This window comes from Electrophorus electricus, chromosome 8 (assembly GCF_013358815.1).
Source record: "Electrophorus electricus isolate fEleEle1 chromosome 8, fEleEle1.pri, whole genome shotgun sequence".
Taxonomy (NCBI): domain Eukaryota; kingdom Metazoa; phylum Chordata; class Actinopteri; order Gymnotiformes; family Gymnotidae; genus Electrophorus; species Electrophorus electricus.
In genome coordinates, this window is record NC_049542.1 from 1,978,840 (window position 1) to 1,991,658 (window position 12,819).

Consider the following 12,819-nt stretch of genomic DNA (forward strand, 5'->3'; position numbering starts at 1 on the left):
TGAAGCGTTCACTTCACAACATGTAGGAATCACTAATAGAAAAACCTTCGCTTCTTAAAATGAGCTACCTTCTAAAGGGTACACAGCAGTTTAATTTTTATACACTTTTCCTTCATTTTTTTACATATTCCACAACTATGTCCAAATTATTACCATTATGTAAATTGATATTCAGTACTTATATCAGGTAGAGTTTGGTTCCATTATATTCAAATGAGGGACTTCTCTTTTAAAAAAAAAAATATGATCTTGTATGCCCTCCTACTATTGATAATGCTGTTTCTTATATCACTTGGTACCCTTTTGCTAAAACAAACCAGAATAATCCACTTTGTTCTTGTTCAGTGGACTTTAAGTTCTCTGCACCGTGTCCTTAGATACCCACAGAAACATGATAAATCTTCATGCTTTCAAACACACTGTTGTACCACTCTAAGCCGATAGAGAGACCCACAACGGACAACGAGATCACAGGATAATATTTTGATCACTACTTTAACTTTCCTCAGTTCCCCCAATCACCATATTATTAAGCACTCATCACACCTGTTCCTCAGTTCCCCCAATCACCAGTTTATTAAGCACTCATCACACCTATTCCTCAGTTCCCCCAATCACCAGATTATTAAGCACTCATCACACCTGTTCCTCAGTTCCCCCAATCACCAGATTATTAAACACTCATCACACCTGTTCCTCAGTTCCCCCAATCACCTGTTTATTAAGCACTCATCACACCTGTTCCTCAGTTCCCCCAATCACCAGATTATTAAATGCTCATCACACCTGTTCCTCAGTTGCCCTACTTATCCTCCATGTAAACCCACAGGATTTAACCCGCAGTGTGATACCAGTGTCTTTTTTGACACTAAAAGGAATCTGTTTTGTTTCATTTTCTTTTTGAGACTCTTTCAGTTGCTTCCTGCTTTTACAATAGCACACTTGTCTTTGTCGCACTCAAGGTTCACGCTCTCCGTGACAATGTGACATGACTATTAAGAGGAAATTAAATATTGGAAGGCAATTTCTGATTTTATTTCCTTTATATAAAACAAATTTGGGGCTTCTTTTCCCCACAAATAAGTGTTTTTCTCTCCTGTTTTTTGAGCTGCGCTGTTGTGTTAGGACTTTGGTTTCAGGTATATCAGGTTACATCATTTCAGTACCTGAGCCAACATGAAGAGCCTAACGTGTTTATGCTGTGTTGCTGTTCTACCGTACCTCTGCAATACAGGTAAGCTCACTTCTGACACAATCTTTGTTCAAAATATGCTTCACAAATGTTGGACTACGTGTCTGTAGCTATTGAAGCAGGCTGCCTTCAAATAGATGACAATTTAGAGTAACCTGAGGGTGTGTAGTTTGCATACATATAGCACTGGGCAAAAATACTCAGCCCTGTTAAATCATCAGTTCGTCTGAATCCATTTCCCAGCATTCACCTGTTGCCAGCTCCCCTGTCACTCGCTTCTTCTCCTCCAATCCTCACACCCTCTACTGATTGTTCTCACCCGTTTTTCATTATTTACCTGTCTATATAAACCATTCTATTTCTCCCTGTTCCTTGTGAAGTACTGCTACGAGTCTCATATGTGTACTGAGTGTTATCTCTGGCTGTCTCTCAGGTTTTACAACCTGCTCTGTTTCCTCATTATCACCTCTGCCTTACCACTACCTGGTTGGTTTGCGCTGTTGGACTGCTCTCTGGTTTCACGTACTCTGGAATGTTTTCTGGTTTATTCTTTTGTCGACTCCTTAAATTCTGGCCGACTACTTTGTGGACTCTGACCTCAGCCTGTCGCACTACTCTGAATCCCGATTTAGCCTTTTATGAATAAAACAAACCCAGTTGTTTACATATGCAACCATCTGTCTCTAATCTGGTTCATGACACTGACTATTGTGAACAGGGTCCACTATTACTGTAAATTCTAATATTGTAGCTTGCAAAATCTGTCAATTCTGAACATCCAAACTATACTGTAAACAACCTCCACCCTCCAAAGCTTTACCGGCTCTCATTTTCTCTGCCCCTCTCCTCAGTTCACCCCTGTTCCAGGAAATATGCCCATATGCCAGTTAACATACCCCTGTGTCAGGATATATACCCCTATGCTAGTATATAAGAGCAGAGCACTGTCTAATGTTTCTTTAGTTAACAAATGTGCTGTTTGATGCCTCTAGTCAAATATATGGCTTTGTTTTATTGATAAAACAAGATTTATTACCCAGTAGCCTCTAACAGTCTAACATTCTCCTAATTACACAGATCACGGGGTTTTATAAAGTACCTGAATGTCTAATGGTAATTAAGTGCATTTGGTTTGTGTCTGTTCCTCTTTTCACAGGTGCACATTCTCTCTATACATTTTCAACGTTCATCACTGGAAATACACCTTTCCCAGAGTTCAGTGCAGTGGTGATGCTGGATGATGTTCAGCTGTTCTATTATGACTCAGATGTAAAGAAGTTAATCTACAGAGAATACAAACCAGACCATGAAGAAACACTGCAGCACAGTATATTAATATTTGATCATATGTACAGAAGCATGAAATACAGGGCCTTGTATTCTGCAAAACAACTCAACATTACACATGGTAAGAGCATATAAATACATTTTGAATGGTAGCATAATGTGATCAGCAGCAGTGCATGCAGTAATTTGATGCCTGCTTTTAAATTAAACAACCAATACCTCAACATCACCAATTAAACCACCATCACCAATACCTCAACATCACCAATTAAACCACCATCAACAATACCTGTAACGAAGCTGGCCCAAGTGCCGCAGGGTGCGGGGCAGGACGCACAGGCTCCTCATTGGTGGAACGCGTTTATTAACATAAAACATATCACACAGGTGGCACTCACACATAACACTTACAGTAAACATGACTATACATTTAACATTAAATGAAGACGTATACACATTAATGGGAACTACACAAACCAACATTACCGCTACAGAGCTAGAAGTTAACACACACGTAGCGACAATGACCAAGAAAGGGAGCACACATGGACAGGGGTTTAAATAGACACATTAACACTTAACAATAAACCCTGTGCACGTGTATGCAATCCCGAAGCAGATATGTGTGGATCCCCCTGCACACGCGGGCCTTACCACGTGACTTATGGGGGCGGAGCAGTCCGTGACAATACCTCAACATCACCAATTAAACCACCATCACCAATACCTCAACATCACCAATTAAACCACCATCACCAATACTTAAAGGCTAAGCACCACCTAATGAATATTGCACCACCCTGAATATCTTAGCTATTGAAAAAAAAATGTATATGTGAATTAAAATGAAAATAAGAATTTAATTTATTTTAAAATGATGAATTCAAGTAAATTGACAGAAAAACCCGAAGTCGCTCCGGAAATTCCAGAAAGTTGTCCAGTGACGTCACTGGTGGACAACCGTGACCAACACTGCGACCAAACACCATCGCTGACTCGGAATGTGAATTTTCCAGTGCTGGTTCTTCAGATTCCAAAGATAATTTTGAATTTGATGAATCTGCAGTGACAGTGTGGTGACTGTATATCGGTGAAATAGATACAAGAAGCTACACCAGAGTACAATGACCAATCTGAAATTGCGACTGGTAAAAAGTCAGTAGCTAAGTAGCCAAATGCAAATGCTCAATTATCATTATTGTTGTAAAAGTGATCTGCTTTGAATTCACGGTCATAAGATCATCTATAAATCTCTGTAATACAACTACGTGGAGTAGTTTTAGTCTAGTATGGTTTGAGCCACCGAGCTTAGCGAGTCAGTCAGTTAGCAGCTAACCTAGCTAGCTAGCAAGGCTAGCAAATGTTAGCTAATGTCAGCTATAATGGTTGAAGTAACTGCACTTACCCTGTTTACTTCCATACACACAGAGGGTCTTAAAGCCTCTTTAGTTTCTTTACATGCCCATATTGTTAGAAAAGCAGCAGTCTTAAGATCAAGTCGTCATGTGAGCCTGGTTTTCCACATCCCATAGTTGTGGTAATCTTCAGGCGTGAAACGAACACTACAGATAAGTGAGTAAGCATGCAGCCCTTTCCAATGTGCCCTTTAAGGTTGACTAATTTTATCAATTTTTTGGATATTTTAGGATCTTTGGGATATTGGTGCATGGGGGTCTCACTGTACATTGAATTATTGCAGCCAAAGACAACACACCTTTTTGTTATTTTGCATCACCTACAGTTCAACTTCTTGAGTTGTTGTCCATCATCTACATCACATGTGTCATGGTTGGTCCCTCCTATCATCCATGGTTTCCCTGTCTTGTGTTTTGTTTTGGTTCCATTCCATAGTTTTGTTTTTTCCACCCCCTCATTTGGTTTTCCACACCTGTTCTTCTATCCTAGTGTTGTTAAATTAATGTATTTAAACCCTGTCTTGTGCCCTGTGTCTTGGTGGTTCATTGCATGTATGTTTTTGAAAGCCCATATCTAAGTTTGTACTCCGTGCCTTTGTGTTTATCGAAGCCTCCGTGTATCTTCCTAGCTTCTGTTATAGCCTGCTTCACCTGTGTGCTTTTGTTTGTCATGTATTCTCAGACTCTCTATGTTGGCTCAATGACCCTGGATTTGCCCCTAATAAATTTCGCTCTTCTCCGCATATGCGTCCGCCTCCTTACCACTCACCATTACAACACTACAAAACAATTTAAGCTGCATTCCTTGAGTTTGTCAAAAGAAAGTTTTCTAACTATAAATAATCACAAGATAGACACTCAGCTTTTGCTGTATTTGTGTTTGACACTTTCATATTAGCTGGTGCTTAGCATTTAAACATCATCAGTTAAACAACCATCACCAATACCTCATCACCAATAACTCAACATTGCAAATTAAAACCATTAACTCAAATTCACAATACTTATACATTTACCAGTAACACAAACATCATCCAAATCTGAATGTGAGTAACATCCTCTTCCTTTTTGACACTCTGACAGGAGTTCATATTCAGCAGAGACGTTCTGGTTGTGAGATGTTTGGTGACTCCCGAGGACCACTGCGGTCATGGGATGCTTTTGAAGGCTTTAATGAAGAAGATCTCTACTTCAACACACAGCTCAGCACTCTGCAGTCTGAAGGAAAATGGCCAAATACATGGGACAGGACTGCTAAAAATGACGTTCAATGGATGTACACAAATGTTTACACACCTCTCTGCTTTCAGCTGCTAGAAAGTGTTCTGGAGATAAAGAGAAGTCATATCATGAGGCAAGGTAAAGCAACAGTCTTTTCAGCTAACCCGAGAATATGATGATTCCTTTCATCGGAGTCAGTTAAAGCTGCGGTTAAAGTTAAAACTTACCGTCGCAATCACAGTGCTGAGAGAACGGTGTTGATTTTGGATTGGTTGATTGGTTTATTGTTTACTGAAACAGACCTTCTGACTAAAGAGATTAGATGTATTTGTTTTGTAATTGCTTAGGTTGGGGGACCTCACTGTTGAGCCTTCTGCAGGTGCTGATTCAGCAAACCACCAATGAAGACAGGTGCCTACTGTGATGTATTTTGTAACACGTTGACCTTTCAGTTATGCCGTACTTGCAGTGGTGCATAGAATGTTGGGATTTGTTTTTTCCTTGTTGTTGTATGAGAAGAGGACACTTAAGAAAACGCCAGTAGATAACATATCATGGACTCATCGTCTGTCTGATTATTTATGGCATATTTGATATACCCGAAGTGTTCAAACAGAACACCTACCTGATGACCTGTGTGAGGAGCTTGTGATGTTGTGATTTCTAGCATGAAGTGAGTGGGTTGGGCCCTGTGTAACGCTCTAATGGTTTGGCTCAGGATGCTTGAAGTCTTATCATGTGTCTAATTCTAATTTCTTAAAACCAAATTCCACAAGTAAAGATGTGGCAGACTTGGCTACAGAAGCCCTAGTACTCATCTCTGCTAAACGTATATACGCCTGCCACCTACGTTCTCTCACAGCTCTCAATCTCATGCTTCAACCCTTCTACTGATGGGTTGTTTGAGGGCAGCGGGGACCAGCAGTTACATGTATGGGTACTTCACTAGGGGGTTGGGGTACCTAATTAGCAGGTATGGGTACTTCACTAGCAGGTAGGGGTACCTAACTAGTGGGTATGGGTACTTCACTAGTGGGTAGGGGTACATCACTAACGGGTATGAGTACTTCACTAGTGGGTAGGGGTACTTCACTAGCGGGTCGTTAAAACCCCAATAATCAACAGTCCTCCTTTTTTTTACAAAGAAGACAGTGACTGAGGCAAGTGAGGTGGAGGGGCAGATGTTACCCTGAGCCAGAGCCTCCATTATGTACTGCTCCATGACCTGCTCCTCCTCCTGGGAGAGTTGTTAAACTCTGCACCTAGAAGGGACTGCAGATTGATGGCATAGTCATAGGCAGCTGAGCAGCCTTGGAGGGGCTAAAGTCCTCCACTAGGTCCTGCTATGTTGCAGGGATGGGGATGGTGTTATGGGCCTCTGAGCTCTTCACAGGCTCTACAGACATCTGGTGGAGGCAACATTGATGGCAGGAGGGAGCCCAGTGCATGATATGGTTATGTGACCAGAATATGTGAGGGTCATAGGCACAAAAGAAGAGCATCTCTTATGCAACACTTTGACAGGCACTTAGAATCTCATAGAGGCAGGTGATGCACTCTATCAGATCCACCCAACTGCCTGCGCTCCTCAGGTGCTGCTACCTCTTACCAAGGGGATGCAGACAGCCTTAGAGGGACCTCTCTCAAAGGGAGCGGTGGTTCTCTTCCAGGAGGTGGTCGTAGGTGCTCGCTAGTCGCCGCTTCTTGTTTGCAGGGCAGCTCCTTATTATGATTAAAGGTAACAAAAGACAGTGGTAAGATGGCTGAAGGCATGAAAGAAAAGTGAACATGTTGGCAGCACAGACTAGGAAGTGCGCAGAAGCTGAAGAGTGTCATGTTTGGTGCTGTACAGCCAAGCAATGTGGAGCACTGGAGGGGAGTAGATGTGTGCTTAATAGTGGAGAGAAGAACACAAAAGAGCCATACAAGGTACACAGGTGCTCTTGTACAATAATCAGGTGACTGGAAGTGGGGAAGGTACGGTGTGTGTGTGTGTGTGTGTGTGTGTGTGTGTGTGTGTGTGTGTGTGTGTGTGTGTGTGTGTGTGTGTGTCAGTAGGCATGTCCCCATGTTGACAGGTAACAATTAAGAATGACCATTTCCTGATGCCTAAAATGCTGTTTTGAACTAAAACCTTCAAGTCTAATCAAACAGCAAAGCTATAAAGAGGTTAGAAAACCAGACATTGGATTTATCATGATTACTTTGTAACTGGGTAATGATGACAGTGAACTGTTTGTAATTGATTGTGTTTCTTGTCTTTAACTCCTCCTCTGAAGTAAAGCCCAGTGTCAGGTTCTTCCAGAAGGCTCCTACACACTCTGGAGGGACCTTGCTGACCTGCCTGGCCACTGGCTTCTACCCACGTCACATCAACCTGACCATGCTGAGAGACGGCCAACCCGTGTCTGAGCAGCGCGTGATTGGAGGGGAGGTGCTGCCTAACGGAGACGGGACCTACCAGATGAGGAAGAGGCTGGAGGTCAGTGCAGAGGAGATGCGAGAGAAACACAACTACACCTGCACGGTCATGCACCTCAGCCTGGACAACAAGATCAACATCAGCATGGGTATCAGCCCTCATCAGCCAGTGTTATTGTACACATACTGTCCAAATAAACATCCATCAATAACCCACAGATGATCCTTGGAATAATTAGTAAGAGACTAATTCTCACTTTTCCTCTGTTGGCAGAAATCAGGCTCCCTGTAGACGCGTCCACCATGACTGTGGTGGTTATGGTGCTTGGGCTGGTGGTTGTGTGTGTGATTGTTCCTGTCACTGTTTTCCTCGTATACCGCAGGAAACGCAATGGTGAGATGGACGTTTTGTCTTTCATTACGTTTTGCATTTTGTATCCCAACTGTCTTAAACGTATAACACATAATAGACTCGTTAGTAAACGAAGACGAAAAGCTTTAAGAGCTGCATTCTTCATATTTTTCTCCTGATTATCTATTGCTTTAGAAGACCTCAAATCTACCCTCTGTTGCCTACCAGGCCAAACTCTGTATCCCAGGACCACTAGTCTGTCTCTCACTCGCGTACCATCCAAGAACGGTGTGTCTCAGCTGTACACAGTCATAGAAAGACGAAAGACGTAGTTGCAGGGCTGAACAAACCTGCACAAATCCAGCCAGTGTCCTGCTCTGATTACACTATACTCACCACAGAGGATGGAGTCTGTGTCTGTGTTGTTCATATGACAATTTATTTTTTATTATTTATTCTCATCTGTTATATTTAATGTTTTCTGTGTTTTAGGAGCAAAGACATCTCCTCTGGCCACATATACTTCTGTGTGCAGTAAGTAGTTTTAAAATACAAGACCTGCGCTGACAGCATCTGACAACATCTCTATATATGAGTATTAAATGTTTTGAATAAGAGAAGTAACCAGCTGACTATTGATTGCCATTTTGTACTGAGCTCAAATTCAATATCTTAAGAGAGCCTACTGTATGTGTGGAACACCACAGTATTACTAACAGAAATAATAATTGAGCTCTTGAATTAAATAGCTTGTGTATTTTACAGGAAACATTCAGAGTGAGACATCTTCCGACACCACCACCACAAACTAGAACACTCAATTTTTACTTGGTGTGTGTGAGCATTTGTGTGTGTATGTGTGCACACACATCTCGTACCAAGCACTGAGGAATGTAGGCCTTTATACTACAGTTTTGCTTCCCCAGGGAGTGATTACATTTGTACGTGACTGTGTGATTTTTCTCTTTTCAAATCCAAATTGTAGATTCAGATTCAGATTCACTTTTATTCATTATTTTCAGTTTCTTATACGTAACATTATTTTAATCTTTGAACAATAAAAATAATGTTTACGTGAGTATATGATTCATCCTGTTTCACTTGATACCATGCAAGCACACATCACCATTCTCATCACCATCACCATGGGGACCACCATTCTCATCATCATCACCATGGGAATCACCATTCTCATCACCGTCACCATGGGTACCATCAGTTACCATGGGTATAACCTTTGCTATCAACCAGCTTTATTTTTGGCATAATGTCAAATAAATAAATATATAAAACGTGGTGAATAATTCTGCTTTATTCAATTGGCAGAAATCAGGCTACATTCAGCAGAGACAATTTTTAAAAATTTCTACATTACATACACAAATCTTATTAATGATTCATATTGCTACCTCACATTGATATTCAACATTTTATCATAAAACAGGCTTTGTGTTAATGTTTTTGCCCGGCTGTAAGTTAATTTAAGTGTTCTAAACAATTTTAAGGTGGGCTACCACAAGCTTGGCTATGTTATGATACACTAGTGTATTGTAAAACTCCTTGGTTTGTGATGCAAACGCCTTACGATGGGTTTATTGGAATGGAACCCCATAATAATCTGAGGAGCATCTGTACTCTGTCAGTTATACATTTTATAGGTCAGTGAATGTGGCTTTTCGCTCTAGAGAGAGGACATTTGCCAAACAAAATAATAATAATGAAAAAACAAAAACAAAATGACAACCAAAAAAGAGGAAAACGCATTTGACATGTAAATTCATAGCGATACTCATTTTAAACTATTTGCAACATGACAAAGACTGCTTCTGAAGGAGAGGGTGGTGTGATGGAGGTGTGATGGTGGTGTGGTGTGATGGTGTGACTGGTTGATAGAAGATCAGGCTTCTGCCATTTGGGTGTGTATCAGATGGGTGATGGTGGAGAGTTTGTGATTGTGTGTGATTTCCACCAAGTACCAGCTTTGGACTGGTGAGTGAAATATAAAATCTTAGGAAGTCAAACCATCACCAAGTCCAAAATCAGACATGATAGAATGACAGAAGGATAGGTCGTCTGTGATTGGCTCATGTATGACAGAAGGCTAGGTTGTCTGTGATTGGCTCATGTATGACAGAAGGCTAGGTCGTCTGTGATTGGCTCATGTATGACAGAAGGCTAGGTCGTCTGTGATTGGCTCATGTATGGCAGAAGGCTAGGTCGTCTGTGATTGGCTCATGTATGGCAGAAGGCTAGGTTGTCTGTGATTGGCTCATGTATGAAAGAAGGATAGGTCGTCTGTGATTGGCTCATGTATGACAGAAGGATAGGTCACCTGTGATTGGCCCACGTATGTTAGAAGGATAGGTCGTCTGTGGTTGGTCCACGTATGACAAATGGATAAGTTGTTTGTGAATGGCCCGTGTATGACAGAAGAATATGTCATCTGTGATTGGCCCATGTATGACAGGATAGATCTGTGATTGTTTAGGGCATATTCCTGATACTATTATAATGAAACGTCCTTCTGGATCCATTTGACGGAAATGGAGAGAGAAAGAGAGAAAGACCTCTATAACCAAGGAATTATATTTTTATTTAGAATATTTTTATCCCAGCATATCCGTCCTTATCTTCATAGAAGTTGTCTACAGCATTCTCTTTCATTCTTTAAAATCAAATTCAATTTCACAGATTTTATTTAAGTAGCTGATAAAAACTCTAAAGGAAACTCAATCTTGCAGGTCAGGTGGTACAACCTATACAAACACGTACAAACAAGCCACCAAGTTATACATAAGTAGTTTAATATACAAAGTGGCATGACAGGTTTCATTTCCCAAAAAGAAAAAAATTGTACTGTGCTTTTAACAGTGTGGAGAAAAGTTGTGACTGTATAATTCAGTGCTGAAATGATCCGTGTTGCTCAATGATGAAAAACCTTTATTTTGGAAGAGTAACGTCTTTAAACATTTCAGCCGTCAGAGTGTTGCCTCTGGAAAACACATTCTTTCCTCATCACGGTCTCACGAGTCTGCGATTACAACACTTTCAGAGTGAAGGAAGTGACCCACATCTCACTGCGTCCCTCCCACTGAAAGGTTAGAGCAGTGCGCCGCTCAGATGCACCTGGAATGATGAGGGGGCTGACGCGTCGACTAGCCCAGGCCGAGCTGAAGAGGCTGCAGCAGGAGGGCACAGGGTGGTGGGGGGGAGTCTGGAGACCCCTGCACCACTGCTCTGCCCTGGTGTACCGCGAACACTCAGCCAGCGTGGCTGCTGTGAGGTAAGGGGGGGATGGGAGGATCTTGGCCGGCGTGTGACCACCTGGTCTGGCTCAGCTGTCATCATTGTGTTTGAATCTCAGATCTCGTAGAGTACAGTGTTAGATCTCTGGGTGTGGTAGACAAACGGGTTTAAATTTATTAATAGTGTATTTATTACAATTTTTTGTTTAGGAAATAAAGATATGAGGCCATGTGGTTTTAGGGGGTATTATAAGGTACTATGCAAAAATTATGTCAATGTTGAGTTTTTCGTAGATCACAAGGCAGACAAGACAGGGCTCTTTATGTACTTACATGCAGATCTTTGACTTAATCTTAAAAATAAATAGTTCTTGAACCTCATCATTTCTTCTCAAATACTTTTTTTTTTAAAGAAAAAAGTAACAGTTTGTATAAATTTGTGAATGTCATGATCAATCCCTTCCATGCTCTGTGTTTTCCATGTCTTGTATTTTGTTCTGTTCCATAGTTTCGTTTTGTCCTCACAGTGATTGCGTATACCTGTCTCTCATTTCTAGTTCATGTATTTAATCCCTGCTGTGTGCCTTGGTCTTGGCTGTTCCTTGTTTGTTTGTTGGTTTCGCTGTTTCATGGTTTGAATGAATGTTTAAGGGTTGTTTCTTTGTGTTCCGTGTCTTTGTGTTTATCTTAGCTTTTGTGTTTCCTATTCCTGAGTGTTTCCTAGCCTGTTTCCCTAGTTAGCCTTCGTGTGTTTTTGTTTTGTAATGTTTCCCAGTACTCTCTGTGTCGGCTGTGTGACCCTGGACTGCCTTAATGACCCTAATTTTGGATTTGCCCCATTAAATCTCACGCCTCTCAGCACATGCGTCCGCCTCCTTATCGCTCATCATTACAGTGAAGTTGACTCCAAAATCTCCCTGTATGTGACATTAACTTCTTCACATGCTCTTTTGAAGTAACAATGTTGTATTTATTCATCTCAAATATTTTCACAGTCCACCCCTGCAGCTACTAGGTTACCACAGTACTATACTGAAAGTGTTACTGAGAAATGAAAGTTTTGGGGTTTTTTTAACTTATAAATTTCTATCAGTAATATGATATTGATTTGGTGCTCCAGTGTAAATGATGAATCATAGGTGGTGTAAGGTTTTTCATTAGCTCACACATTTAAGGTGATGTTTATACATTGCTTTCCCCACTGACATAAAGTTCAAACCTCAGCTAAGATGCTTTCATCCTCAAAGCATGGGTTATACACAGCCTACAGAACCCCCTGCCTCAGCTCTGTGTGGTCCAGGTTGGTCTCCTCAGCAAACTATTATGGTACATTTGGTAACTGAGGTAAATGCATCACTTTTATAGGACACGAAGGACCAGGTTTATCAAATAAGATATTTTTAGTTCTTTTTTGTTTTCTTTTATAATGCAGCTTCGTCTGACCCTGTATGATGGTTTCGTCTGACCCTGTGTGATGGTTTCATCTCTCCCTGTGTGATAGTTTCGTCTCTCCCTGTGTGATGGTTTCATCTCTCCCTGTGTGATGGTTTCATCTCTCCCTGTGATGGTTTCGTCTCTCCCTGTGTGATGGTTTCGTCTCTCCGTGTGATGGTTTCGTCTCTCCCTGTGTGATGGTTTCGTTTGGCCCTGTGTGATGGTTTCATCTCTCCCTGTGTGATGGTTTCG

The 12,819-nt window shown here is 41.3% G+C and overlaps 2 protein-coding genes across 2 annotated transcripts in view; both read left to right on the forward strand.

Moving 5' to 3' along the window:
- Positions 1–947: 947 nt before the first annotated feature.
- LOC113567797 (major histocompatibility complex class I-related gene protein-like) lies at positions 948–8,975 on the forward strand. Its single transcript, XM_035529350.1, has 7 exons — positions 948–1,234; positions 2,349–2,600; positions 4,978–5,253; positions 7,395–7,685; positions 7,811–7,930; positions 8,381–8,422; positions 8,654–8,975. The coding sequence occupies exons 1-7, from the start codon at positions 1,177–1,179 to the stop codon at positions 8,698–8,700; spliced, it is 1,086 nt and encodes a 361-aa protein (XP_035385243.1). The 5' UTR covers positions 948–1,176; the 3' UTR covers positions 8,701–8,975.
- A 2,030-nt stretch (positions 8,976–11,005) lies between these two features.
- The window catches only part of LOC113567799 (enoyl-[acyl-carrier-protein] reductase, mitochondrial), a 5,780-nt gene continuing 3,966 nt past the window's right edge, over positions 11,006–12,819 (forward strand). Inside the window, exon 1 of the mRNA XM_026995916.2 lies at positions 11,006–11,171. Within this exon, the coding sequence (XP_026851717.1) occupies positions 11,020–11,171 (152 nt within the window). The 5' untranslated portion in view covers positions 11,006–11,019. The remainder of the gene's footprint in view (positions 11,172–12,819) is intronic.